General features: G+C 50.6%; 1 protein-coding gene across 1 annotated transcript in view; it reads right to left on the reverse strand.

Moving 5' to 3' along the window:
- PRKX (protein kinase X-linked) overlaps positions 1-27,713 on the reverse strand; it is a 74,239-nt gene that overhangs the window by 40,325 nt on the left and 6,201 nt on the right. The window contains exon 2 of the mRNA XM_041741260.1: positions 3,338-3,506. Coding sequence (XP_041597194.1) covers positions 3,338-3,506 — 169 coding nt within the window. The remainder of the gene's footprint in view (positions 1-3,337; positions 3,507-27,713) is intronic.

Below are 27,713 nucleotides of genomic sequence, written 5' to 3' on the forward strand. Positions count from 1 at the left end.
GGTGAAGCATCTGCCTTTGGTTCAAGTCCTGATGTCAGGGTCCTGGGATCGAGCCCCACATCGGGCTCCCTGCTCAGCAGGAAGTATTCTCTCTCTCTCTCTCTCAAAAATTAATAAAATGTCAAACAACAAGTATCCATCTACACATCATTTATCTATGTACCAGTGTCTCATCTATCTACCCACCCTGTGTGCTTTCCTTTGGTCCATCCATGCATCCATCCATCCATGCATGCATCCATCCACCCATCCATCCATCCACCCATCCATCCATCCATCCATGCATCCATCCATCTATCCATGCATACATCCACCCATCCATCCATCCATCCATCCATCCATCCATCCATCCATACACCCATCCATCCATCCATGCATCCATGCATCCATCCATGCATCCATCCATGCATACATCCACCCATCCATCCATCCACCCATCCATCCACCCACCCATCCATGCATCCATGCATCCATCCATGCATCCATCCATCCATCCATCCATGCATACATCCACCCATCCATCCACTCACCCATCCATGCATCCATCCATCCATCCATGCATACATCCACCCATCCATCCATCCACCCATCCATCCACCCATCCATCCACCCATCCATCCATCCATCCATGCATCCAGTGTACCCACTATGGATGTATCTATGCAGCTTCCATCAAACCTATGTATTGCTACCTATTGTCTACCTATTGCTCAAGCGCAGAGGTCTGCAACTGAGGACTCTTTCACCCCCTATGACGTTATTTTGTCTAGGTCCAAATATAAACATTTTTGGTTGTCCCCACTGGAGACAGCCTGCTAGTGGCAGTGAGTGGGAAGAGCATGCGGAGGCCGTAAACTTTCCTACATGATGCAGAGCTGCCCCACCAGAGAGAATGATGCCAAGGTGGAGAACCCGTGTCCTGAGGTCAAACAGCTCTGGGACACCAGCAATTCCTGTTCACCCAAAGGGCAAGGAGCAGGCATGGAGAGGCTGGTGTTTGGGCACACCCCAAGCCTCTGTCCCAGGGAAGTCTTGGCTTTGCATCCCAGACAATTACTCAGCTCTTCTAAAATTATCCCCACGGGCTGAGCTGGCCTTCGGAACGGCTCCATCCCCGAAAAGAACATGTTCTCCAATGTGCATTTAATGAGAGCCCTGGCATCTTCTCAAAAATACAACAGCACCAGTTCGCATACTGAACTTACGATAATACCCCCGGCGAATTTGCCAAGTCGCTCAGCGGCAGCTTCTACCTCCAAATAATCGTTGTCCAGCTCAATACCTGGGATCATCAGCGTTCCTCGTGGCCTCAGGAAATGCCAGCAAGACCCCATCTTTCCAGAGAGTACGGGAAGCAGATGTTGGGGGAGGTGACCCCGGCGCACAGCTGGGGGATTAAATGCACTCCTCACAGATGGTCTTTTCCCACAAAAAATGTGCCCTTCATCATGTGGCCCGAAACACCCTGTGGCCCCCATCCAGATACAATGTGGTCTCCGTCCTATGTTCACAGAACTTCCAAGACTGATTCCACTCGCTTTTATACACAGTGTTTGGGCCCATCTGATCACTTAAGTGAGGATGCACAGAAAAAAACAACTGCTCAAAGTACATTATACTAAGGTCCACGTGCTCTGGGGGATCTACACTTAGCAAGTCACTGAGTAGGTGTTACAGCTGAATTATATCCCCCAAAATTCACGTGTTGAAGCCCTAACCTCAGGACCTCAGCATGGGACTGTGTTTGGAGGTGGGGTCTTTAGAGAGGGGATGAAGGTATAATGAGGTCAGTAGGGTGGGCCCTGATCCCGTAGGACTGAGGTCCTTAGAAGAAGAGGGGATGAGGACACAGACACGCACGGAGGGACGACCACGTGAGGACACGGGGAGAGCACGGCGTCTAGTATGTGATATAACTTGGGTCCCTATCGGAAAACGAGGAACAGCAAACTACAGAACGTTGGCTTGAGACCCCCCCTGCCTTTGGAAGGAACCCGAGATGTGTGATGACCCTTTGGCCGTATCATAAGGGAGCCCACATCTCCCGGGGACAACTCTGACTTAACATCCTAGCGAGCTAAGGCTCACTTTGGCAGCACATCTACTAAAAACCCTAGCGTGTGAAAGTCCACGTCCGGGACTGCTATCTTGCTTCATCCGAGAGGCATGACTAGAAGCTTTCCTTAATTCCAGAGGGAAATCTACGTGCATTACTTTCTCTGAACGTTGTTCTACCTCGGACCGAATGAGAGACTCACACCCGGTGCGTGAGCGGCTCTGAGTCCCCAAATCACTGGCTACTTTTGTGACTATGACTTGAACTATGAGATGCTACTGACCCCTCTGTATCGGCACGAAATCACCCGCAGCTCAATAAACTCAGGAAAATAAAACAAAAAAAATATTTTTTTGAAAATCAACCAATGGGGATCCCTGGGTGGCTCGGTGGTTTAGCACTGCCTTTAGCCCAGGGTATGATCCTGGAGACCCAGGATCGAGTCCCACATCAGGCTCCCTGCATGGAGCCTGCTTCTCCCTCTGCCTGTGTCTTTGCCTCTCTCTCTCTGGGTCTCTCATTAATAAATAAATAAAATCTTTAAAAAAAATAAAAGTAAGTCAGCTGATTCCTTTCTCCCCCTCGTTACACACACAACAGGTCCCTACCCTGGGTAAGACACCATTTGGAGGAGTCGAGATGCACAGGAAATGTTCCAGAGCCGTGACGGGGTGCTCCTGTCTCTACAGGTGCATCAGAGAAGGGCTGGGGTTGGCCAGGTGTGAGGGGGCCCGGGGGGGACACAGAGGCATTGCAGGGGGGGTGGCCTGTGACAGGTGAGGAAGGGACAACGAGAAGGAATGAGAACAAGATGGCGGAGGGGAGACATGGACACAGGTTGGGAGGCCACCACGTCCAAGAAGGGGAAAGAGAGGCATCTCCGTGCATCCCGTGTCTGGCACCTGGGGGTGGGCCGGTCTTAGCATCCCCCAGCAAGAGCATGGGCAGACAGGGATGTCTTCGTTCGGTGCAGGGCACCCCCAACTGGAGATACGCAGCTGTCCCCTGGAACCCCAAGGAGCATCCTGCATGAATGAGGTTGAGCAGGGACTGTGGCCCTGATGGGGATGAGGGGAACAGAGTGTCCGGCTGGGCCGTGCATGCCCCTTTGCATGTCCTGCTTGCCCAGGGCCCCAGGGTCCGCACTGGTCCCAACAGCACCAGTTTCTCCAGAGCCCGGGCCAGCCTGAGTTTCCGCCGTGAGCTCATTCCACCCAACCTGGGCTCTCAGAGACGGAATGACCAAACGACCAAGACTCGGCCATGTGGGGAAGGACTCACAGCTTGACCAGGAACGGATGGCTGACTTCCTTGAGCACCGACTTCTCATTGTGGACATGCTGCTCCTGCTTCAGGCGGATGACGTCGGGGATGCTCATCACCTTCAGGGCGAAGAAGTGCTTGGCCGCCTTATCCTTGACCAGCTGCACCCGTCCGAATGTCCCGGTGCCTGGAGTGGGGGGAGACAGCACAAGACTTACCCAACGCAACGCGTCCGCTCCAGCAGCTCCCGACCCCAGCAGGCGGCGGGTGACAATATTTTCAAGAAACTCTGTTCTGGAAGTTTCAGGCGAGGGCTGGTGTGATGCAGGCGTCAACAAAGACAACCACCTGCCTCTGCAATGTCCTTCAACTGGAGGGGAAGCTGGCCACCGATTCTACGAATGGGTCGTTGTGGAGAGCACAAGGACGGGAGTGATGGAAAAGGGCGGGAATGACTGGTGGCCCTGGTTCTTCAACCAGTCTTTCCTTTTCACGATTTAGGTATCGAGCACACCATGCTCACCAAAAAGGCTCTTTAACACGCGAACCCCTGCTAAAAGCACTGGGTCTTTACTTTAAAATGTGCTACAGAATGGAATCTGGGGTATATACCAACAGGATCTGGGAACATAGACCTACACGGGTAGGAGGGAAAAGGGTAGAGGCTGAGACCACAGTGAAATTTAAAAGTTGCAACCATAACACACATGCAAGGAAATCAAACTATGTTTTGTACCCCGCTGGGACGTTTCCAACCCAAATGCATCCTCTTCCTCCACCGCCGGGCTTTCCTACTCCTCTGAGCCTGTGTGGAGGGCACGATGCCCGCCGTCCACCCCTCACCCAGGTTGGCAGCCACTGAATGCAAATAGGAGAGCAACGACCCCAAGGAATTTTATCTGTGGCCAGAGAAGACGTAAAGTACAGGAACACCGAATGGAAATCTGTACACGTGAGCCTCAGGTCCCTGGTGCCCAAGGAGCTTATAAAGGGCACCCGGGCTTTCCGTCACCATGTAGGCAGCTGCACAGGAAGGGGTCTTCCCAGGGATGAAAGCACACAAAACGCTCAACACTTGGAGTTCTCTGGTTGGAAAGCTGGCAATGAACGTCCTAGGAGGGAGAAAGGACTCCAGAAGAGCTGGAGAAGGAGAAGGGCCCTGGGCTCCCCCCAACACAAGCCCACGGCCACGGATGTCCTTTCCTTCTTGCGCAGCGTTTGGACCTGGGCACAGTAATGTGAGACACAGCACCACGTCACAGCCAAGCCAAAACACCTTGTTTTAGGGATTTCTATAAATGAGGGTTGCCGAGCTGTGAAATAAATCTCTAAAAAAAAAAAAATTAAAAAAATTTAAAAAAAAAAATTTAAAAAAAAAATTAAAAAAAAATAAAAATAAAAAAATAAAAATAAAATAAATAAATAAATAAATAAAAATTTAAAAAATAAAATAATAAGTAAAAAAATAAAATTAAATTAAAAAAATATAAATAAATAAAAAAATAAAAAATAAAATAAAATAAAATAAATCTCCTCGCCACCGGGGGTAGGGTGGAGGGCGGGAAGGAGGACACCAGGAGTCCACCTTGGCTTAGAAGTGGATTGTGGATCTTTTAACTGTAGGAAAAGCAGAGAGGGAGGCGCGAAAACCCAGAAAAGTCAGTGTCGTGCAAGGAGGAGCGAGTGACGAGGGACGGTAGGCACAGTCGCAAGGGGGATTCTCAGTAGAAGGTCATTCGGAAGCACACAAAGAATCGTAAGGGGGTGAGGCAGGGTGTTGGGATGGAATCCAGTCAAAACTAGGAGGCGTGGTGGGGGCAGTGGGGAGACCGTAAAGAGGGTGAACGGGCCAAGCTTCGGGGTCCCCATGCAGATATTGACGTTTCCGCTAGGTGAGGTGTCCACAGCAGGGACCCCGACATCCGTTACCAGGTTTGGCTTATATTTGATCAAACACATGCCCCGTCGGGCTTCTACTGTCATCTCCCCAGCAGGACGGGTGGAGGGGAGCACACCACAGAAGTCCTGCCACGTCGTCACATCCTCACGAGGGAAAGAAGGCCTTGTGCCTGGCTCGCTCTTCCTGATATCTTGCTCCACTGCCCCCCGAGAAGGAGCCCCTTTGTCACTGGACTGCACTCACTAGATCATCCTCTGACTTTTCGGCCCTCATGTTTGACCCGCAATGGGATGTTCCTGAGCCTACATGAAAGACAACCCAACTATGACTCCGGTTTTTCCACGTGTCTGTCTGCAACGCCTTCCAAGCTCTCTCGGAGTAGCATCAGCGGTACGGACACAGAAATCCAAATGGGTTACTTATGTCCGGCAGCCAAAACCTGAGCTACCCGGGGAGGACATGGGCAGGCCCTGGATGCCACAATCAGATTGGGGGACCGCACAGGTCAACAGTCTTGTTCAAGGCACAAAGAAGCAGCACACTGCAATTTTCAGCTCGGACCACATAAATGCACAGAACACACGACAACATTAGCGGTGTTGGTCATAAGTCATCAAGGTGGTGGACGGAATATGGGCAAAACGAACACAGATCTCACCACTTGGTGTTGGGAGGCTCACCAATACACACTCCCAGCTCTCAATAACCCCTTCCAGAAAGTAGAAATCTCCTTTTTTTTTTTTTTTTTACTATTGTTGCAGGTAAGGATAGCCATCAGGCCCTCCTCTGCCCAATAAGACACACAACGGATTACTAGTCAGCCATAAAAAAAAGAAACATAAGGTTCCCACCATTTGCAATAATATGGATGGGCCTTGACGTCATTATGCTGAGTGAAATAAGTCAGACAAAGGCAAAGAAAGTATGATCTCTCTTGTATGTGGACTCTGAATAGGGAAAAAAAAAAAAAAAAAACTCAGGAAATTTCAGATTTCTGGTTACCAGAGACGGGGCATGGGATTACAACAAATGGATGAAAAATAAATAAATAAATAAAATTTAAAAAAATTGAAAAAAAAGAACAAATGGATGAAGATGGTCAAAAGGTACAAAATTCCAGTTGTACGATAATTAAGTCCTGGGGCTGGGTTACCAAACAACGTGATCACCACAGTTAATGGCTTTACGACATATTTCAAAGTTGCTGAAAGAGTGAATCCTATAAGTTCTCATTACAAGAAAAGGATGTCAACTACGCTGTGGTAATAATTCCAAAATACATGTATTTGTCATTACGTTGTTCACCTTACACTTAACACAGTGCTGTCAGCAGTATCTCAGTACAACTGAAAAAAAAAAAAATGGGGCAGCCCGGGTGGCTCAGCGGTTTAGCGCCGCCTTCCGCCCAGGGCGTGATCCTGGAGACCCGGGATCGAGTCCCACCTGGGGCTCCCTGCATGGAGCCTGCTTCTCCCTCTGCCTGTGTCTCTGCCTCTCTCTCTAATGTCTCTCTCAGTCTCTCATGAATAACTGAAGAAAATCTTTAAAAAATAATAATAAAGTAAAAAAAAAAATCTTGACCCCCCCCACAGGGTTTAAATAAAATGACACATGCAAAGCACAGCACACAGCATCTCAATCAAGGTGATGAATGAATTTTCCATCAGAGTAAAATCAAAGTCAGCCTCACAAATGTTCTGTGCGGTGGTGGTGACGTAATGCTATGCGTTTGCAAATAAGGCATCAACCCGAACGCCTAGAATGGATGCATTGTGTTGTGTGTAAACTATACCTCCAGGACATTAACCGCCACTCCCCCAAATTAGGCTGAGATAGATTTTTCTTAAGTAGGCTCCATTAAATAGATTCTCTGCTCCCCATGTGAAATATCACGGATTGCAAGTCCACTTGGCAAATCAGGTCACAAAAGAGGACACGTGGCATTGGAATGACCACCTAGAACCAGAAAGGCCCGGGGTGCACAAAGCTCTCCTCCTTAGAGAACCACGGGGGAAAGGTGCACTGTGAGTGCAGCCGCGACAAAAACGCTCCAGTCAACACACCAACTTCCAAAATATCGGACACTGCCGTTTTTATTTTCATTTTTTTTTAATATAAATATGTTGAAACTGAACGGCAACAAGTTCTGCAGATCAAGTATCTTTTACATCCGTTTGTGATTAATCCCTGGGCACCCGTTAGTTGGTTCAATGTGCAGGTGGATGAATTCATGGATAAGCCAACGACCAAGTCCACATAATGGAAGTAGCAGCAGAACGTCTCTGGCCTACACCAATGCACGTCCTTTGGTAAATGTGGGCGACGTTAGAGAAACCCACGGAGATGGAGAAGCAGGAGTGACAACAAGATTAAATCCCAGGGTGGCCCCTCAGTCCCGTGTTCCCCATGGCATAAGCACCTTGGGCCCTAAGTACGTCAGATGTCACAGGGAATGCCATAGAGAGCATTTAAAGCAGCTCCATATATTTGTAAAACAAACTATATAAAGTACCTCCACCGTGATCCGAATAAGGTCCACACAGCTGTTTACAGGATCACAGAGAAGCCAGTTCCTGGTTTCATGGATCTCCTTTGATGATGGAAGGTATGATCCCTGGGGGAGGGCGCATGGGGACCCTCCTGTCTATTTTACGTCTTCTGACTCCTAAATTATTAACAGCCACACGAGCTCATGTAAAAATTTTAGAGAAATCATCTCTATCTTACACCCTAGTGCACTATCCTATGTTACCATCTTCAAGAAGCGGGATTACAGGGAGCATGGGTGGCGCAGTTGTTGAGTATCCAACTCTTGGTTTCGGCTCAGATCACGATCTCAGGGCTGTGAGGTCATGCCCCACAGCGGGCTCTGTGCTTAGAGCACAGTCCGCAGTCTGCTTGGGATTCTCTCTCTCCCCCTCTGCCCCTCCCCTTTTTTTAAAAAAAATAAGTTTTTTTTTTTTTTTTTTTTTAATTCAGAGAGAGAGAGAGAGACTGAGAGGCAGAGACACCGTCAGAGGGAGAAGCGGGCTCCATGCAGGGAGCCTGACGCGGGACTCGATCCTGGGTCTCCAAGTTCATGCCCCGGGCTGCAGGCGGCGCTAAACCGGGGGTGCCCTGCCCCTCCCCTTAATCATGCACACCCTCTCTCTGCAAATAAATTTCTTAAATCTTAAAAAAAAAAAAAGAAGTAGATGAAAAAGTGTATAGCCTAAGTCCACCGATGTAGGATTTGACCACAGCTATTTTGCTAACAGCATCTGTAAGAAGGTCTCTGGCTCCAAAGGCATCTGTTCCGTCTGATGACTTGGAGGTCCAGTGACTGTCAAAGGTGACTGGAGCAGGTCACCTGCCTCCCTTTCTCTTACCTGAGCCTACCTTCCGTTTGCCATCATTAAAAAATAAAGGAAAAAAGAAAATAGGAGAGACAGGATCCCAAGCCAGTTGCTATGACTCTTTCCCTCCTGGATAGTTTCCTCTAGGTTACTTTAATTTTCGTTAACTTTTATTTTAGTTGTTTTTTTTTTTTTCCACGACACATTCAGTCTACTGCTAAATTTAGTTTAATAAATTCACTGTTTTCTTGACAGCAGCAAAAAAGAGGTATTTCCTGTAGTTTCCTATAAAAAGACTCCTCATGATGTCCTTACCACTGTCCCTGTAAAGTTTTTTTTTTTTTTGTGAAGATTTTATTTATTTATTATTCATGAGAGAGAGAGAGAGAGGCAGAGACCCAGGCAGAGGGGAAGTGGGCTCCATGCAGGGAGCCCGATGTGGGACTTGATTCTGGGACCGCGGGATCACGCCCTGAGCTCAAGGGAGATGCTCAACCACTGAGTCACCCGGGCTGCCCCTTCCTGTTAAGTTTTTAAGCAAATGCCATGACAGGTCCATCCTCGCCGGTGTCCCTGAGCCTGACAAGAGTGCTGCTAAGTGCAAAAATGAAGAAAATAGAACGAAATGAAATTCTGTCCCCTGCTCACACTGCACACTCCCGGGGACAGAACTGTGCCTCTCGCCAGCCTCCCTTCATGCAGTTTCCCCACAGACGGGCGCCCCACCATGCCTTCCGCTCTACATGGACAACTACAAACAGACACACACGAACCACAACACACCACGGGACAAAGAGTGCATTGAAATCTAGCACAGGATTTTAAATACCTCATCCACCACCTCCCCTTTTAAATGTTGTGGAGGAGAACAAAGAAGAATAAGGAAAAGGCAATAATAGATCCCAAGAGGAACTAAAGAACCCCTGGCAGGCCAACCCACACAGATAAGAGCGAGCCACCTCCAGCTGCAATTATATAAAAGTATTCACAGGTAAACAAATAAGGAGCTGAAGGCATTTCTATTTAAACAAAACAGAGATGTGGCGCCTGGGTGGTTGAGTCTGTTTAACGTCTGACTCTTGATTTCACCCCAGGTCTTGATCTCAGGGTCATGAGTGCAAGCCCTACATTGGGTTCCATGCTGGGCCCAGTGCTTAAAAAAATATAAAGGTTAAAAAGTAAACATAGACAAAGACAGGCAGGGATACTGCGTTTGATTTGAATGTGTCTGTATTCAGGACTTCCACCTCCTCCCCAAAGGCACACCCAAAATATAAAATCCCACTTCATTTATTTGTTTAATCTGGATATAAGAATAGGGCTTTATTCTGTGCCAGGGAATGGACTCTGACTGGGTCACAAAAAAAAAAAAAAAAAAAAAAACTGTGTTCCTTGATCCCAGGGCAAGAAGAGTCACAAAAGGAGTTAATGACAGGGGATCCCTGATGACTCAGTAGTTGAGCTCCTGCCTTCAGCCCAGGGCGTGATCCTGGAGTCCCGGAATCGAGTCCCACATCAGGCGGCCTGCGTGGAGCTTGTTTCTCCCTCTCCCTGTGTCTCGGCCTCTCCTCTCTTTCTCTCTCTGTGTCTCTCATGAATAAATAAATAAAATCTTAAGAAAAAAAAGGAGTTAATGAGAGATGCAGTCAGATGATAGCTACTCAGGTCCACAGATAGATGATGGATGGATGGATGGATGGATGATAGATGGTTGGATAGATAGATGGATAGATGCAAAGATGGATGGACAGATGGACAGGTAAATGAATAGATGGATGGATAGATGGAGAGGTGGTTGATGGATAGGTGGGTAGATGGATGGACGGAGAGATGGACAGGTAGATGGATGGATAGATGGAAAGGTGGATGATGGATAGGTGGGTAGACGGATGGACGGAGAGATGGACAGATAAATGAAGAGATAGATGGAGAGATGGTTTGATGGATGGATGCATAGATGGAGAGATGGATGCATAGACAGATGGATGGACAGATGGAGAGATGGATGGATGATGATGGATGGATAGATGGATATGATAAATGAGACAGATAATAGATGAATGAATGGAAAGAAAGATAATAGCTGATGGATGGATGGATGGATGGATGGATGGATGGATAGAGACAGACACATAGACAAACATATAGAGGATAGGCAGATGATTAACATACAGATGGTTGATATACATACGATAGATGAGACACACGATGGACGGATGGGGTGGGTGAATGGACAGAAAGACAAGCTAACTGGTAAATAGGTAAATAGATCATAGATGACTGATACATACATTGACAGATAACATAATGAGATAATAATGATAATAATGAGATAATTATCTCAATAATGAGATAAATGAGATAGGTGAGAGATAGATAGGTGGACGGACGTGTAGAAAGATGTTAACTTACAGACAGACACAGAGATACTAACTTACTTGTTAAGCCTATTTCCCAAACAGAAAATAAAACTTCATCAAAATGCATCTGGCAATAACCCGTCATTTCTGACTTTGTGTCCTAACAGCCACATTGGGACAGCAAAACGACTCCCGAGCGTTACGGCACGCCTAGGAGAAGTATCCTGGGACTCAGGGTCTGTTGCTTCCCCGAGAGAAGGGTTCATGTTTCCATCACGTTGACGGCCATCGGAGCAGGGGCAGAGAGCCCAGTCGGTGCAGAGGACACGTGCTCTGGGTGGGCACAGCCTTTAGACGCTTAACCACACGGAGCCACGGAGAGGATTAAACTCACCCTGGTCTCAGGCCTGACATGCACTCTAGGCTCCACCAATCCTCCAGGGTCTGGATGCCACCTCATCTCACCTGTCATCTGACGAAGGTCACAATTTTGACCCGGGAGCATCCCATGTGCAAAAATAAACCAGTGGAAGACAGAGCCCGTGTCCACCCCATCCTGGAATGGCCTGCACCCAGCACTGCATGCACGTGCGGAATAACAACATCCAAACAACAGCTCTTACAAAATACCAGCTGCCACTGGTGGGAGGGGAAGTGAGAATTGCTCCTGACACGCAAGGACGACACAGCCATGTCTGAGTCAAAGACCCATGTTGTTTGCCATCAACCCCGTCCTGCTCCTCTTCCTAACCTGGGGTGTCTCCTGAATTAGGATGCTCAGTGTGCTCTCGCACGGGCATCCCAGATGTGACGGAAACAGGGCAGGCACGTGCCAGGGGAGGGAGGGAGCGTGCAGGAGGTCTCGTCCCCCCGAAATGCACGGGAGAGAACAGCCAACAGGCCAGTGGTGGGTGGAGCAGAGCTTCCTAGCGGGCCTGCAGCGATGCAGGGAGAGGCGCACGCACATGGTAGTGCATGTCTTCCTCATGCACAGGGCAGGTGTGGGAAAGCACACTTCTAAGGAGGCACCCCCAGAAGTGAGCGGAGCCCCCACGCCTGACCCATTGGTGGGTCGGCCACCATGCTCCACCCTGGGTTTCCAGGGAACACGTTCCTTCCTCATCCTTCCACACGGCGTGGCATACTAAGGCACACAGGGTGACACGGGCGGTCTGTATTGAGGCGTACTGAGCACAGACCTTCTTGGGTGACCCCCTACGACGGGGTCTGGACTATGCTTCAGATCCAAGACTGCTGAGGATCAGACGTCCGTGTCCATGGACACAGATGCAGCAGTTGTGCATGACAAGGACTTGGAGGAAAATGATACACTCCTGAGTCACCAGGTGCTCTAGGTAAGGTGGTCTGAAGGAATTCAGGGGACTCATAACAGGAGGCTCTTGGACGCAGGTGAGTAACCCGGACACCCTGAGAAATCTGGGGCAAGCGGGGCCCCTTCCCACCAGCATACACCACACGCGCCAGGTGTTGCCAAGCACCCACCTATACCTGGAACCCCCGGCGGAAACCTCTCAGGGATCACTTCTCTCCTCCACCCAGCTCATGCATAGACTTTCTATCTCCCGAACTGTCTGGATGGGAGAAATTAGCTCAAAAAGCTTTTAAAGCAAATGAAAAACAGGCGATTCCTAAGGAGGCCAACAGGATGCACTCTGCTGGTCATTAAAACATCTGTCCTCTCTTCATCGTCATAGTTGCTGTTGAGAAGGACGTCTCCAGAAAGATCCAGGACGCTACAATGGGTCCTGCGGGGTCACGGGAGAGGACAGATGCGGGACAAAAGGAGATGCATTTCACAGTTATGATTTTCACGATTTTTTTAGTGTGTGAACTATGGAAATGTTTCATGTCCATAATAGCAGAGTTTGTATGAAATGGATCGGTTAAGCGAAATGGATGCATTAAGTAATCATTGCAAAATACAGCTGACCCTTGGGAGGGTTAGGGGTGCCGACGCCCCATACTGTCGAAAATCTGCGTGTAACTTTTCATGCCCCCAAAACGTATCTACTAAAAAGCCTACTGTTGACCCGAATCCTTAGTTATAACGATGGGTTCACACATGGTTTATATGTTTTACGTATCACTTACTATATTCTTACCATGAAGTAAGCTACAGGAAAGAAAACGTGACGAATAAAATCGTAGAGAAAACACATTTACGGTGCCGTATTGCATTTTTCGTAAAAAAAATAATAATAACGAAGACCGTGTATAAGTGACCCCGCGGAGTTCAAACCCGTGTTGTGCAAGAGTCGACTGTAATCACTGCATCACAATGCATGAATTTATCATTGTGAAACTCACTTGTTAAAAAAAAAAAAAAAAAAAACTCACTTGTTCTCTCTGGCATGTCCCCCTCCTGGTAATATCAGCAAAGATGATAAGCTACAACGTATGAAATAATAAAAGTCTAAAGCATTCAATTCTCCTTCAAATAGCCGAGTTTTAAAGTTATTGTTGGACTCAAGTATAGTCAGATTTCTCTTTTATGGGGAAAAAAGCCTTAAAAAAAATATGTGCTAATTCTGTGATTTAACATAAAACACGGAACTGGACCCTTGGAATCATATGGCCCGTGAACTACATCTCAATAAGCAAGCGTTACCGACAAAAAGTGTGCTTTGCATAATCTTGTGAAGATTCTTTTTTTAACCTGGAATATTTACTTCAAAGATCAGCTGAAAAGACTGGACCCAGTTCCACTCAGCCCTGGCTGGGGAGGGAGGGTTGTTTTGGGAGTCTGCTGGTCTAGACAGCTCTTTGTGTTTTTGTTTTGTTTTGTTTTTTTTAAACAAGTAACTCCCTCAAAATTGTGCTGAGTCAGGCAATATTCGATTTCACATTATGCTATTTTAAAAGATAAAAATGGAACAGACGTTTTGGAAACACCACTCTCCTGTTTGCAAATTTTTGACTGAATTATCCTCTCCCCCATCAAAGATGCAGAAACGATAACCACGAAGGGAAAAGAAACACAGGAAGTTCCCACCCGCCCCCAGCACTAGCAAATGTCCCACAAGGGAAATGCCTGGAATTCCTGGCTCGGGGTTGGTGTTTCTATAAGCATAAGTATCTGTAGCTCTGAATGTCCTTCGGGTGAGTCTTCATCGAGAACAAAGGTTGGTCTTCACACGTTCCCAATAAAAGGCAGCCAGGATACCACACAGCCCTAAAAACTGCATCCAGGGAGAGATGGAATGTGTCACAGTAACCCCTGAAATGCCCCCAAAATGAACTGCCCTTCAGATGAGGGTTTCTCAACCTCTGCACTGCTGACACGTGAGGCTGGAGGACTCACTGCAGGGCGTTGAGCAGCGTCCCTGGTCTCCACCCACCACACGCCAGGTTTGGCAACCCCACACCCGATTGTCACGACCGAAAATATCCCCTGACGTCGTCGGATGTCCATGGAGGAGCAGAAACACCGTTGGTTGAAAACCACTGCCAGCTGATTGATAGATGATAGATATACAGATGATTGATGACTGATTCATGATTGAGGATAGATGATGGATGGATGGATGGATGGATGGATGGATGGACACGCAGATGGGAGAGAATCTCTCCCACTAAGGCAGAGTATCCTCCACTCTGGCACAGCTGGCATCTAGGGTGGATCTGATGGGGCATCTGGGCACCTACCGGCGGGTGCTGAGCACCATCCCTCATCTGCATCCACCAGATGCCCTCATCACGGACCCCACATCTAGCTGTGACAATCAGTAATGCCCAGACATTGCCAAGTGTCCAGAATCAGCCCCCGTTAAGAATCACCACCATCGGGATGCCTGGGTGGCTCAACGGTTGAGCATCTGCCTTCAACTCAGGGCGTGATCCCGGGTCTGGGGATTGAGTCCCACATCGGGCTCCCCACAGGGAGCCTGCTTCTCCCTCTGCCTGTGTCTCTGCCTCTATGTATCTCTCATTAATACATGAATAAAATCTTTTAAAAAATAAAAAGAAGAAGAACCATGACCGCATGGAGCAAGCACTGCCCAGTAGAACTTTCTGTGGGGCAGGAACCTTTCACATCCTCTGTCCGATGGAGTAGGCTCACATTCATGGGGCAGGGGGAAGGGGGGGTTACTGAGGCTGTAAAATGCAGCTCCTGAGACGGGCTAGTGAGACAATACTATTCCCCTATTCCACGTGGCCAACGGCTACCATATTGGACAGCTTTAAAGTTCCACCAATTCAGCTCACACTCCATTCTTGTATCAAGTGACAACTGCCAAGTTAGAAATAACCAGAAAACTCCATCTTTGACCACAAAGGATTTAGGTAGTCAGGGGGGATGAATGCGACGTCAGTCTCTGAATGAAGACCATGTCAATACAATGAGGTTCGGCATCCTGTCTCCCCCGCTCTCAGTATTTTACCGTGTGTCAGGTGCTCTCCACAACCGAAGCCGCAATGAACAACATAAGGCTGGTTCCTGCGTTCACGGGGTTTAGCTACCATCGGACCAGAAAGGTAGACAGCAACCACTAATTATAATAGCTATAATAACGTTGGTGAGCTCATTTGGGTTTAAGGAGCTTATTCAGGTTTGATGACTCGATGAGAAGAAAAGAATGGAAAGAATGGAACTTGCCTTGGTGTAAGGGTCAGAAGAAGACACGTCCTTTAGAAGAAGTCAGGTTTCAAACAGAAACTAGAAATTGGGGCAGATGGAAGGCTATATTGGAGGGCAACTGGAAAGAAGGCCAGAGCCACCCAGAGAACCCGGATTTCGGAGGATGGAAGAAAACACCAGAGAGGACAGCAAGAGAAGGAAGGGATTGCAAAACCTTGGAGTGAGCTCTTCCTGCCGAGGGCAGCAGGAAATCACACGATGACACCGGGAAGTACCTGTGTGGCTCTGGGTTCTGCAGGCTTTTGTTTTGCTTCAAGGATGTCCCTGTCCTTGGAGAAGCCGGTGGGAGGAACAGCCAGGGTAGAGTGGATGCCCTGACACAAACCAAGACAGACGCCAGAGCCAAGGGTGACAAGCAGGACTGACAGGGAGATGCACAGCCAAGAGGATGAGCAGAGAGGGAGCCAGGAGAGGGAGGGTGGGCAAGACCGCAGGGTGGGGGCACGTGTAGGCATCTGCAAGACAGCGAGGACACCAACACAGACCAGAAACCCTGGCAGGTGTGCGAGGGGTCTGCAGAGTTGTGTTGTTTGGGGAAAGAAGGTCCAACACTTCCATGTGGCACCCTGTGGACGTGTTGAGGATGGAGGGTGGAGTGGGTTGAACTGTGTCCCCATGTCGTGACCCCTAGTCCTGAGAACATGGAATTATTTGGAAACAGGGTCTTTGTAACCAAGGCAAAGATCTCAAGAAGAGGTCATCGTGCATGAGGGTGGCCCTAAATCCAATGGCAGGTGTCCTTGGATGACAATGGGCTTCCTAGATTTCAGGGAGACATGAAACGGGGAGACGTGGGCCCCCCTCCACTCCCAACAGGCATTGCTTTGGAGACACGCCTCCCAATGCTCACTCAAGGGAAAGGTCTAGACCTGAGCTGTGCACCTGGAAGCCAGCAGCTCCACAGTGATAAGTCAAGTCTCAATCATGAACAAGATCACCCTTTGATTAGGGGGAACTTTGTTCTTTAACGATTCAAATTTTCAGCTATCTTCTCGAAACCTGTTTCTCTTTCACTGTCACATCCTATTTTTGTGGATGGGAACAGCAGCTTCTCAAACTTCTCTGAAAACAACTCAAACTAAGACTTTTTTTTTTCTTTTTAACTGTTTCCCGTGTTCCTCTTTTCGCATTAGTCAGTTTCGGGGGTGGGGGTGGGGCTGAGTTACCGGCTTTTCCTGGGATCACACGTCTTGACTTCTCTTGACGCCTCGCACAGTGTAACCCGCTGATAACCATCGGGTGTGTGGCCTCTTCCCGTGTAAGAAGGAGGCGGAGAGCAGAGAGGGTGACTCAGAGGGTTTCCGTGTGTGTGAGTGGGGCCAGGGGCTCTCACAGCGAGAGCCTCAGGACGGCTCCAGGCTGGGCCCCCAGGAGCTGCGTGCTCCCTCCCCACTTCTGTTTACCCAAACTCGGCACTGAACATCTGCGCTCGGATCCCCAGTTCCTCCTCGGCACCTTGATTACAGTCTGAACACCCTGACCTTTTCTTAGAGTTATTTGTAGACCAAGCTTCTTGGAAATGGAAACTACATCCCCCAAATCAGCCCTGCAGTTCTCTGCACAAGGGACGTGCTAATGACCGCTTTCCGAGCAGCCTAAATCGTGCCTTGGCACAGTGAACCCAGACCCACGTAGCGGTGGGGGCAACCACACTTGCAAGGGAGCAATGCAATTAGTAGGACTCAATTCTGAACAAAGCGACCACTTCGCTTGGGTGGAGTAAGATGAAAAACAAACACCCAAGCTGCGTGCTTGGGGCACAGTGAGGCATTTCATTCTCTGCAGACTCGCTGGGGGCGCAGGCCTCATCACGAACCCGTCGCTGTGGGTGCTCAATCGAGATCCTCCGAGACCGGGTCTCTGGTTTAGGAGAGCAGATCTCAAACTCCCTGATCTCAAGACTTCTTTGGGCCAGACCTTCAGAAACAGATGGAGGAGGGTAACCAGTGTCTGTTTGCTTGTGGGCGTCGCTCTCTGGAGAGATAGTAACCATATTAGCAAGGAAAACAGAAATGTCTAAAACACGAGAGTGAGCAAGTTCACCCCGCTCATGGTCAGGGGTCATACGGTCACGGCTCAGGGAGCCTCCGGAAAGCACCACACGCCCAGGCAAGGGGGAGAGAGAGAAGATGACAAATTCTATTTCATGGTACCATGAACCTAGGCATGGCCCCACGGATTCCCCAGAAGGTTCTCCGGGAACCCCGTAGGTCCCCGGGCCCCAGGAGGAGAGCTGCTTTGGTCTCGGTGATGTTCTCACTCTGGGAACCCATCTTGCAACCAATAGGTTCTTCCAAGAGGCGTTAATGGAGTATTTTGCACGTGGCACCATTTTGCAAATATGAAGGGTCTGTATTTGGTAGAAAGGCTTCCATTTGGGGCTCTTAAGGGTTACCGCTTCCATTTGGGGCTCCTAAGGTTACCACCACGTTTCCTCCAGGACTGAAGGCACCACTGGACAACATGATGAAAATGAGCTTCCCCCCAACCAAGTCCCCATCTCCAGAGACATCCAGTTCCCATCACACAAGCCTCCTTCCCAAATGACTACGGCGCTCCTGCGTCTTCCCCCAAGAGGCTCCGGGAGGGAAGGGGTCTGGGGACCCCAAGGAGGAATGTGAGATTATCCCCCGTGTCCCTCAATGAGGGTAAGAATCAATCACTCATCTTCACACGATGGAGGTGAGCCAGAGACGTGGCAAGCACGTGGCGTCCCAACATCAACTGAGAAGACAAGGAGAGGGTCCGTGTGCTACATCCCCTGCTGGAGCCACCCAGCCTGTTCTCTACCTCAGCCACATCTTCACGCCAGCCCGATGGCAGCAGCTCCATGACAAGCCAGACCCGTTTGAAAGAACCACTACCCGCCGCCCGTGTGCAAAGTGAAGTTCAACGCCGTAAAAAAAGAAGGTCAACACCGCTGCTTTCTGCACCACTGAGCGATCCCTTGGCCGAACTGCTAATTTTATAAAAAGCCTGCTTTACATTTTTCTATCGCCGCGTGATGCTCGTTACAGGTCACGAGTCTTTTCTATGCTACGGATTAAGGCGTCTGGAATCCCAACCGTGGTGCGTGAGGCTGTTTCTAGAACAAAGACATTCCAGAGAAACAATCTACAAACCAGCTTTCGGAGCAGATCAGGGGACGAGCTGTTCTGCTCACTCATCAAGAACACTGGGCACCAAAGCTTTCGAATGGGAGGTTGCTTTCCTGTCACACAATGTGGCGGTCCGGTCAGGCTCAGGTCTCAAAATATGTGCCAAAACCTCAGGAATCATAGTGTTTTCAAGCGCCAGGAGGGCTGCCACCCAATCACCAACCTCCCCCCCGCCCCAAAATAAAGTCCTTTCATTCTATACGGGTGTGTGCACACCTGTGTATGCTTCATTCACTACTGGGTGCACATATCTCGCGGGCCCGTGAAGGCAAAAAGGGAAGCACGCCACAGAACAAAGAAGTAGGTCTGCAGCTTCCCGAAGGTCGGGAACCCTCACCTGATGATGCAGGAGGGGAAGAATCCAGACCACAGGGATGCTTGGGTGGCTCAGCGGTTGAACATCTGCCTTTGTCCCAGGGCATGATCCCAGGGTCCTGCATCCCTGCAGGGAGCCTGCTTCTCCCTCTGCCTGTGTCTCTGCCTCTCTCTGTGTCTCTCATGAATAAATACATAAAATCTTTAAAAAAAAAAAATGCAGAGCGCACAGCCACCTGCAAACTTTCCCACTGATGCTCTGCCGAGAGCATCCCAAGCTCTGCGTGCTAGTCTGTAGTCAATGCCTAGACTGCACTCAATCTGCATTGCAGCATGACTCAGCTTCTCCTTTTGAAGGAAGACAAGCCTCCTGGAACCCAGAGCAGTGGTCCCAAAAGGCAGCGCATTCAGGGGCGACGCACTTCTGGAGCAGGTGGCTGCTGCCTTGTGTTCTTCACACTCACTTCCGGGCCTAGTTGGGCAAGGAAGAAGCAATCGAGGTGGGGATGGCGCGGAGGATGAGGGGAGCTGGAGCTGCATGAGCACCAGCTGGGACAGATGAAGCGTGAAGCCCACAAGACAGCACCACAACTTACGAGACTCAACAGGCCACAAGCTTACAATGGAGCAGATTCTGAACTCCCAACATGAGGCAGGGCGCCACTGGGCTGGCCCGTAGGTGGTCTGAATGCAGGAAAGGATGGTCATTTCCTAGTTTTCCCCGGGTTTCAGTGTTGTTTCTTCCCCGGCTCTAGGCCACACTCAACGCGGCAGCCCGGAATCATGCTCAAAATAAGACAATTAAGAAAAAAAAAAAAAACAGTGAAGAACATAGTATACCTACAGAGGAGCAAGTAACAGAAACCCAAACAGAAGAACACATGTAAAAATCAGAGCCACCAAGGAAGCTGAAAACTCAACAAAAGCCTGTAGGAGGAAAAGTCGGGGAAAGAAATACCAGACAGGCAAGCAGAACAAAGAGCAAAACTGAAAACAGAAATCAATGAAATGGAAAACAGAAAATGGACAGAAGGGAAAGAAAAAAAAAATCAAACAAATCAGACACTGGTTGTTTGACAGGATCAACACCACGGATGCTCCCGAATCTGTCATCGAAATAAAATACTGAAGTGTTTCGGGATGGAGCAAAGAGAAGCCTTCGTAAGTGGCATCAGCTGATGACCATTATACCTGGGTATCCAGGGAATAGGCCGTCATTACCGGTTTTATTTATTTTTTAGTCTTTTTTTGTTGTTGTTTAAGATTTTATGTATTCATGAGAGACACAGAGAGAGAGAGAGGCAGAGACACAGGCAGAGGGAGAAGCAGGCTCCATGCAGGGAGCCCGACGTGGGACTCGATCCCGGGTCTCCAGGATCACACCCTGGGCTGCAGGCGGCACTAAACCGCTGAGCCACCCGGGGCTGCCCACTGGTTTTATTTCTCTATGGGCTCTTATCTTTTTATTTTTTTTTATCTTAAGGTGTGATGGTAACGGAATTCATCGCCCAAGAAGAGGGTATTCAAGACAGTTGGCCTTCTTAACACCCGTGCTGGATTTTCCGATCTCTGCAGAATGATCTCCTCTGGATTCATCCCCAAGCATTCAGCTGGCTCAGTATCCTCGTGAGGGGTGGCCCCACGACACGCCCACAACATGAGCACACACGGCCACCCGCGTGCACGCTCCGGGCACAGGCCCAGGCCCGCTCCTGGTGGCCCTCCCCACATTCAGCTCCCGGGGGTGGTGGGGGTGCCCAGGCATTACAAAGAGCTTCTTTCTCCAGAGCCCGAGCTCTTGCCCAGCCACACCCAGCCCCACATCTGTGCAGCCCTTTGTTCTGTGGAGTGGCTCCCAACATAATGATCTAACGAGATGAAATCATCCACCAAATTAATTGTCAACTACTTTAAAAGACCTCTCTGGGGGTTGCCCTGTGAACCTCTTTGATGAGCTGCTTCATCAAACCGACCACCTCAAGACCATGACCATAGGGATCCCTGGGTGGCGCAGCGGTTTGGCGCCTGCCTTTGGCCCAGGGCGCGATCCTGGAGACCCGGGATCGAGTCCCACATCAGGCTCCCGGTGCATGGAGCCTGCTTCTCCCTCCGCCTGTGTCTCTGCCTCTCTCTCTCTCTCTCTCTGTGACTATCATAAATAAATAAAAATTTAAAAAAAAAAAAAAGACCATGACCATAATGCCTGCTCGTGACACCTGCCCAAGACCAGGAGGCAGAGGGGGGTGTGATCACCTGGTGGTGGGACCCAGTGCACGTCAGCAGGGAGGCTGTGGGACGGTTTCCTTCTTCCGTTACCTGCTGGGGAAACCAGTATGGATTTCCAAGGGGGCAAGGGGGGCTAATCGAAGCCACCACGGAAGACACTGTAGCCAAGGTTAGTGTCGCTGTCAAATGTGAAACTGCCCAGTGAAGCCGAGTCCGGGATGCCCAGGGTCTAGCCTTGGCAGGCTGTCTGCATCCAGAGGGTTGGGGAAGTGCAAAGAGATGTCGGGAAGGTCCCTGGAGGCCCGAGCTAAGGGCCTGGAAGGATTGCCCAGAGGTGGCCTATAGGAAACTCCCCCATGGGGACATGGAGGATGCAAAGGGCTGGGGGCAGGTCACACACTGTGAATCTGCGCTCAGCCTCCTCAGGGCACGTAGGGAGCAGGAGCAGCTGAGCCACAGGAGGAAGGAATCTGGTCCCTGGAATGCACCACGTCTTCTCCTACTCGACGGTACTGCAAATGCCAACTGGACTCGTATGCGAGTGCCCCGGCGGTGAAGCAAATCCGGTCCAGCCCGCCCGGCATACAATCGGAAGTTCCTCCCCATGAGGAGCTCCCAGAATTACCTGCTTCGAGGGTTTCCTTGTGTCAGTTTTATTATTCTTGCACACGCTATCTCGGAAACAAGAGCTGCCAAGTTCACTACACAAAAAAGTGCCTGTTATCGAGATAATCTACAAGCTCAAGAGTCCTTGCAAACAGTCCTGTGTCTGTGTTCCTTATCTCGCTCCTCTAGGTGGATATGAGCTCTGCTTCCGGGGTGCCATGTGGCAACCCCGACGGAGGGTCACGGCCGCCTGTCTGGCTGTGCATCCGGGGCCGGACGCAAGCCTCCTTCCGGAAGGTAAGGCTGTGTCACCCCAGCTGTGAGCAATCCCATCCCGGGGGCTCCTTGCAACAGGAGACCTGGATCTGCTCACCCAGCACAGCGGACGGGTTGCAGAGACGTGGCGACGAGTCCTCATACAGGGTTCCAGCCCGGCAGGGGAGGGCGCAGGTGTGAGCAGGTCACTTCACTCCCTTAACCCCTTGTCTCCCACTTCTGTCTGTGTCGGTCTCTCTCACGCACACACACTCACACCCAACTTTCAGCCACGCCCATGGCTAATCAGAGCTAGCATCCGTTCTCCAGATGGAAGAGCTTTTTACTGCTAATGCCTTGTCCGTTGACAGAAGTCAACGCAGCTGGAGAAGGACACGGGGCACACAAGCTGGAGCGCAGCCCGCGTCACCCACCCGACCCCACCCCATCCCGCCCCCGTCTTTTTTTTTTTTTTTTTATGATAGTCACAGAGAGAGAGAGAGAGAGGCAGAGACACAGGCAGAGGGAGAAGCAGGCTCCATGCACCGGGAGCCCAATGTGGGATTCGATCCCGGGTCTCCAGGATGGCGCCCTGGGCCAAAGGCAGGCGCCGAACCGCTGCACCACCCAGGGATCCCCCGCCCCTGTCTTAATGCCACTTCTAAAGCGAGGCATGCACAGCACATGACAGAGAGCAGGTGCCATCGACAGAATAACGGGCGCCTTCTCCTCAAAGGCGTGAACATCCCAATCCCCAGACCACGTGAGGACGTTAATGTACATGGCAAAGGGGAAACTGAGTTTCCAGGTGCTAATTACAGATGCTAAGTAGTTGACTTGAAATAAGGAGATGATCCTTGGTGATGTACATGGGTCCTTCCAAGTGTTAAGAGAGAGGTGGGGGAGAAAGAACCAGAGACATGGCCTCATGAGAAGGATCTGACCCAACTGCTGTCCTAGAGGATGGGTGAAGGCATCCTAAGTCATAGAGGGCCGGCAGCATCTAGAAGATTCAAGGAAAGACTCTCCCTTGGAGCCTCCAAAAGGGAACGCAGCCCTCCTAACCCTTCTTATTAACCCATCAACACCCACCTTCATGCTCCTAACCTGCAGAGTTGTGGGGCTTTAAAAATGTGTGTTGTTTTAAGCCACTAAGTGAGGGGTGATGTGTTAGAGCAGCCGTCGGAGACCAAGATGGGGAGAAAGTCCATGAGAGAGATCATAGCAGGAGACAAGGAAAGGTGACCTCGCAGTGGGCTCCCTCGGGGACCCTGCCCTGCACCCTGATTCCCTAACTCAGGAGCTAGCACAGGTGCAGGACTGGGGTGGGAGGGGAAGATGCTCAGCAGCCTCAAGACACGCACACCCAGTAAAGTTCAGGTCTACGAAACGGAATAAACTCCAAATCTAAGCAAATAACACCACCACCCGTCCCTGAAATGATGAGCCTGCATCATGCCTGGGAACTGATGGTCGTGATGGTGATGGTGATGGTGATGGTGATGGTGATGGTGAGGACGATGAGGGCGATGCCGGCTGTGGCGAGACGTGCTTACTTCCTGGTTGATGCACAAAGGACAGGAGACACAAGTGCTCAAGGCTGAAGCTCGCCACTCTCCCCAAAGGCCGGAATAAAACACAACACACACCTGCCAAGCGCTATGGAGAAGCACATCCCGGGTGAAGGACCACCTCCACCACTGGGGGGGGGGTCTCAGCCTTTCGCTGACCCCTCCTCAAGGACTGTGTGGGGAAATGCAGGGTCGTGGAGCCAGGACCACACGCACCTTGGAACTATGCCTCATTTAGTGAACCCGGAGACCAGAGCAGGGCTTCTGTCCCAATCACTCAAGCCAGGAACCTGAGCCCCAACCCCATGCACCATGTTGGTTCTTAAATGCTCAGAGCCCCGTCCCCCTGGAAGGATAAGAAAGGAGGGTCATGAAACAGGGGTGAGACATAGGGACAGAGAAAAGATCAGAGGACACTTGCCTTGTTTAGTGACTTCTACATGGGTGTTGGGTTTTGGTTTGGGGTCACAGGAAAGTGTTAGAAGTGGGCGGTGATGATGGTCGCACAACAGTATGAGTTACTTAATGCCACTCAATTGGTAACAACGGTGAATTCTACGTGGTATCAGTACAATGAAAATATTCTGGGGCAGCCTGGGTGGCTTAGGGGTTTAGAGTCGCCTTCAGCCCAGTGTGGGATCCTGGAGACCCGGGATCGAGTCCCACGTCGGGCTCCCTGCATGGAGCCTGCTTCTCCCTCTGCCTGTGTCTCTGCCTCTCTCTCTCTGTCTCTCATGAATAAATAAATAAAATCTTAAAAAAATATTCTTTAAAAAATCAAATAGCATTAGAGTTGGTGGGGCTGTCCCTCCACCCAGAATGGTCACTGGAGGTGACTTCCCAAGACACAGAGGGACCAGGATGCACATACACCACGTCACACAGACATCACAGCAGATGGGATGGAGGGTCGCCCTTCTCGGTGGGGCATGAAGGCGATAGATCCACGTGGTGCACCAGGAAAGCCGCCGACACATACGGCCTCCCAGAACCAGGAGCTGCACCCAGCATGGCTCCCCTGTGCAGGGGCTATGCCTTTTCGAGGGATAAAGAATACCCCCCCTCCCACACACAATTTGGTGAAAGGTGCTACTTGAGTGAACGAAGAACCTTGAGAGCAGTTGCACTCTGCTGGGCACCACTTAAATGCGAGTCTTGACACCTGTAGGTGACGGTTACAAATGAGCAAAGGGAAAGAAGGGGTGGTTGGTGGGTGGTGATGCACAGGAGGAAGGCAGGTGGAGGTGTTGCCAGGATGAGCAGAGGTGGTCCTTACACTAGTACCATAGTCTTCTGTGCTTGGTCAAAAAGGATCCTGCTTTCGGCCCTCCAAGCTGGTCAGCGAAATGCACCTGGGGTGACCCTACTGGGTCTTGGCACTACTGGGTCTTGGCAGCTCCCAGGGCACGGAGGTAGCATCCATGCATTCAAAGTCTTACAGGTGTAATGGGCTGAACTGCGTCCCTCCCTCACAGAAAATAACGTTGACGTCCCGATCTCCAGGACCTCCAGACTGTATCTGGAGATGGATTCCTTAAGGTAAAGTGGTGAAGGTAGAACGAGGTCACTGGGGTGTGGCCTGATCCCACAGGGCCGGTGTCCTCACACGGAGAGGAGATTAAGACACAGTCACGCACAGACGGAAGACCGTGGGACGACACAGGGAGAAGATGGTGTCTCCACACCAAGCAGAGAGGCGTCGGGAGGAACCAGCCCTGGCCACGCCTGGATCTTGAACTTGCAGCCTCCAGGAGTGGGAGACAATAAATGTCTACTGTTGAAGCCGCCCCATCTCTGGTACTTTGTTTCTCCGAGCGAACCCACAGAACAGGCTACACCCAGTGTAGTCTCATCCATTCCATGAAATACTGGTCATAAAAAAGGATGAAGTCCTGACACATACTTACTCTACGGATGAAACTCAAAACATCATCCCGGACGAAGAAACCAGTTGAAAAAAAGGCCCTGTACTGTAGGATCCCACTTATAGGAAATGTCCAGAAGGGGCAAATCCATAGAGACAGAGTATAGATGGGTGGTTGCCAAGGGCAAAGGGAAAGGGGAGCAGCGGGTGATTGCTTAACAGGTACAGGGCATTCTTTGGGGGCTGATGCAAGTGTTGGATACAAGGGATGCTCGCATATGGTGGATGTGCTAAATGTCCCTGAACTGTTCACCGTAAAACACATTTTACGGGGGCGCCTGGGTGGCTCGGCGGTTGAGCTTCTGCCTTCAGCTCAAGCCATGACTTTGGGGTCCGGGGATGGAGTCCCACATCGGGGTCCCCGCAGGGAACCCTCCGCCTGTGTCTCTGCCTCTCTCTCTCTCTGTGTCTCATGAATAAATAAGTAAAAATCTTTTTTAAAAAATCAAATAATGATTTTACATTACGTGAATTTCCATGAAAAAGCGTCACGGGCGTCAGAAGGGATGGTGACGGTAGACAGAATGCCAGAGATTGTAGATAAGCGGTAGGATGTGGGTGGGGGTGTTGAAGGGAAGGTGCTGATGAAGGTGGTGGTGGTGGTGGTGATGATGGGGTTGGTGAGCAAGATGGGAGGAACCGGAAGGATGTTGAACAGGGAGTAGTGATGAAGGTGGTGATGAGGATCATGATGATGGGATTCGTGACAATGGCCGTGGTGGTCATGACGGCCATGATGATGATGCTGGTGCTGGTGATAAAGACGGGTAGAAAGTGGTAAGACATGGGCAGGTGCTGACCAGAAGGCCGTGACAAAGGGGGTGATGACGACGATGATGATGGGGTTGGCGATGGTGGTGATGGTGGTCACGGTCATCACGGTGACGATGGTGATAATGATGATGGTGACCGTGATGACGATGATGCTTAAGATGATCAAGATGGTAGAGGAGGTCAAGTGTGGGCAAGTGACAGCGTGAGGCATTGATAAAGGTGACGGTGACCGTGTTATCTTCTCTCCCAAACATGACCCCATCCAGAGCCTTCCTTGTGCCGCCCAATGGTAGAGTCAACTTCCCGTTGATGCAACCCGCAAACCTTGGGGTCGCCCATGACTGTTGCCTAAGTCTCTGTTATAGACGCAACGTGTGTGCGTGTCCCCGCAACACTCATGCCTTGAAGGCCTACATCCCAGTGACTGTGTATGGACGTGAACCTCTCAGGAGGTAATAAAGGTGAAATGAGGTCACGGGGAGGCGCCCTCATCTAACAGACCACCTACAAGTGTCCTCGCAAGAAGAGGCACCAGGGAACGCGCCATCTGTCCTCCGTGCGCTTGCACCCAGCTGAGGACACACCACAGGCCCTGCAGGGCAGCTCTTGCGCCTTCGTTTCTCGCTTGCTCTGCCCCACGCCAGCCACGGCGACCTTCCCAGAGCTTCTAGAACATGTCCAGTGGGCTCCGAGGCTGCCGTGCGGCTCACGTTCCAGAGCAGCAGCAGCAGCACCGGAACCTTATGAGGCATCCAGAGTCTCCGCACCACCACCCTCTCCAGGTAGGAGTCAGAACGTCTCCAGGGTCGGGGGTGGCCGTGCGTGTTCCCAGCAGCCCTCTAGGGGATGCTGAGGCTGCTCAGGGTTGACAACCAGCCACTCTGCCCATGGCTCGCCCTCTCCTCATCAACCTCGGGCCCTATCAGCGTGCCCCTACCCGCCCTCCGCTCCGACCCCCACCAGGCTGCTCCATTCTCCCCCAGACTTCCGACGGCCTTCGAACCAACCAGCAACTGGACATGTCGCACGTGGTACCCACCGTCCCATAGGGGACGTCAAGTGGAGAAGCAGAGCCCCGTGCGCAGTACCCTAGAGCGTCCCGCAGCCAGAGAGCAACCTGGCGGGCAGTGGCTGCTCAGCGATGTGCGGCGTGAGCGGGGACAACCGCCGACCGACTGCCCGGGGCCCAGGGGTCTCCCAATGTAGGCGACTTAACGGCTTTCCGGGGGCCAAATGGGGACGCGCCAAGCGGCCTGCGTACAGGAGAGGAAACAACAGATGGAGGCATAACACACATGCACAGGACGTCC

The sequence above is a fragment of the Vulpes lagopus genome, chromosome X, assembly GCF_018345385.1.
Source record: "Vulpes lagopus strain Blue_001 chromosome X, ASM1834538v1, whole genome shotgun sequence".
NCBI classification, from domain to species: Eukaryota; Metazoa; Chordata; class Mammalia; order Carnivora; family Canidae; genus Vulpes; species Vulpes lagopus.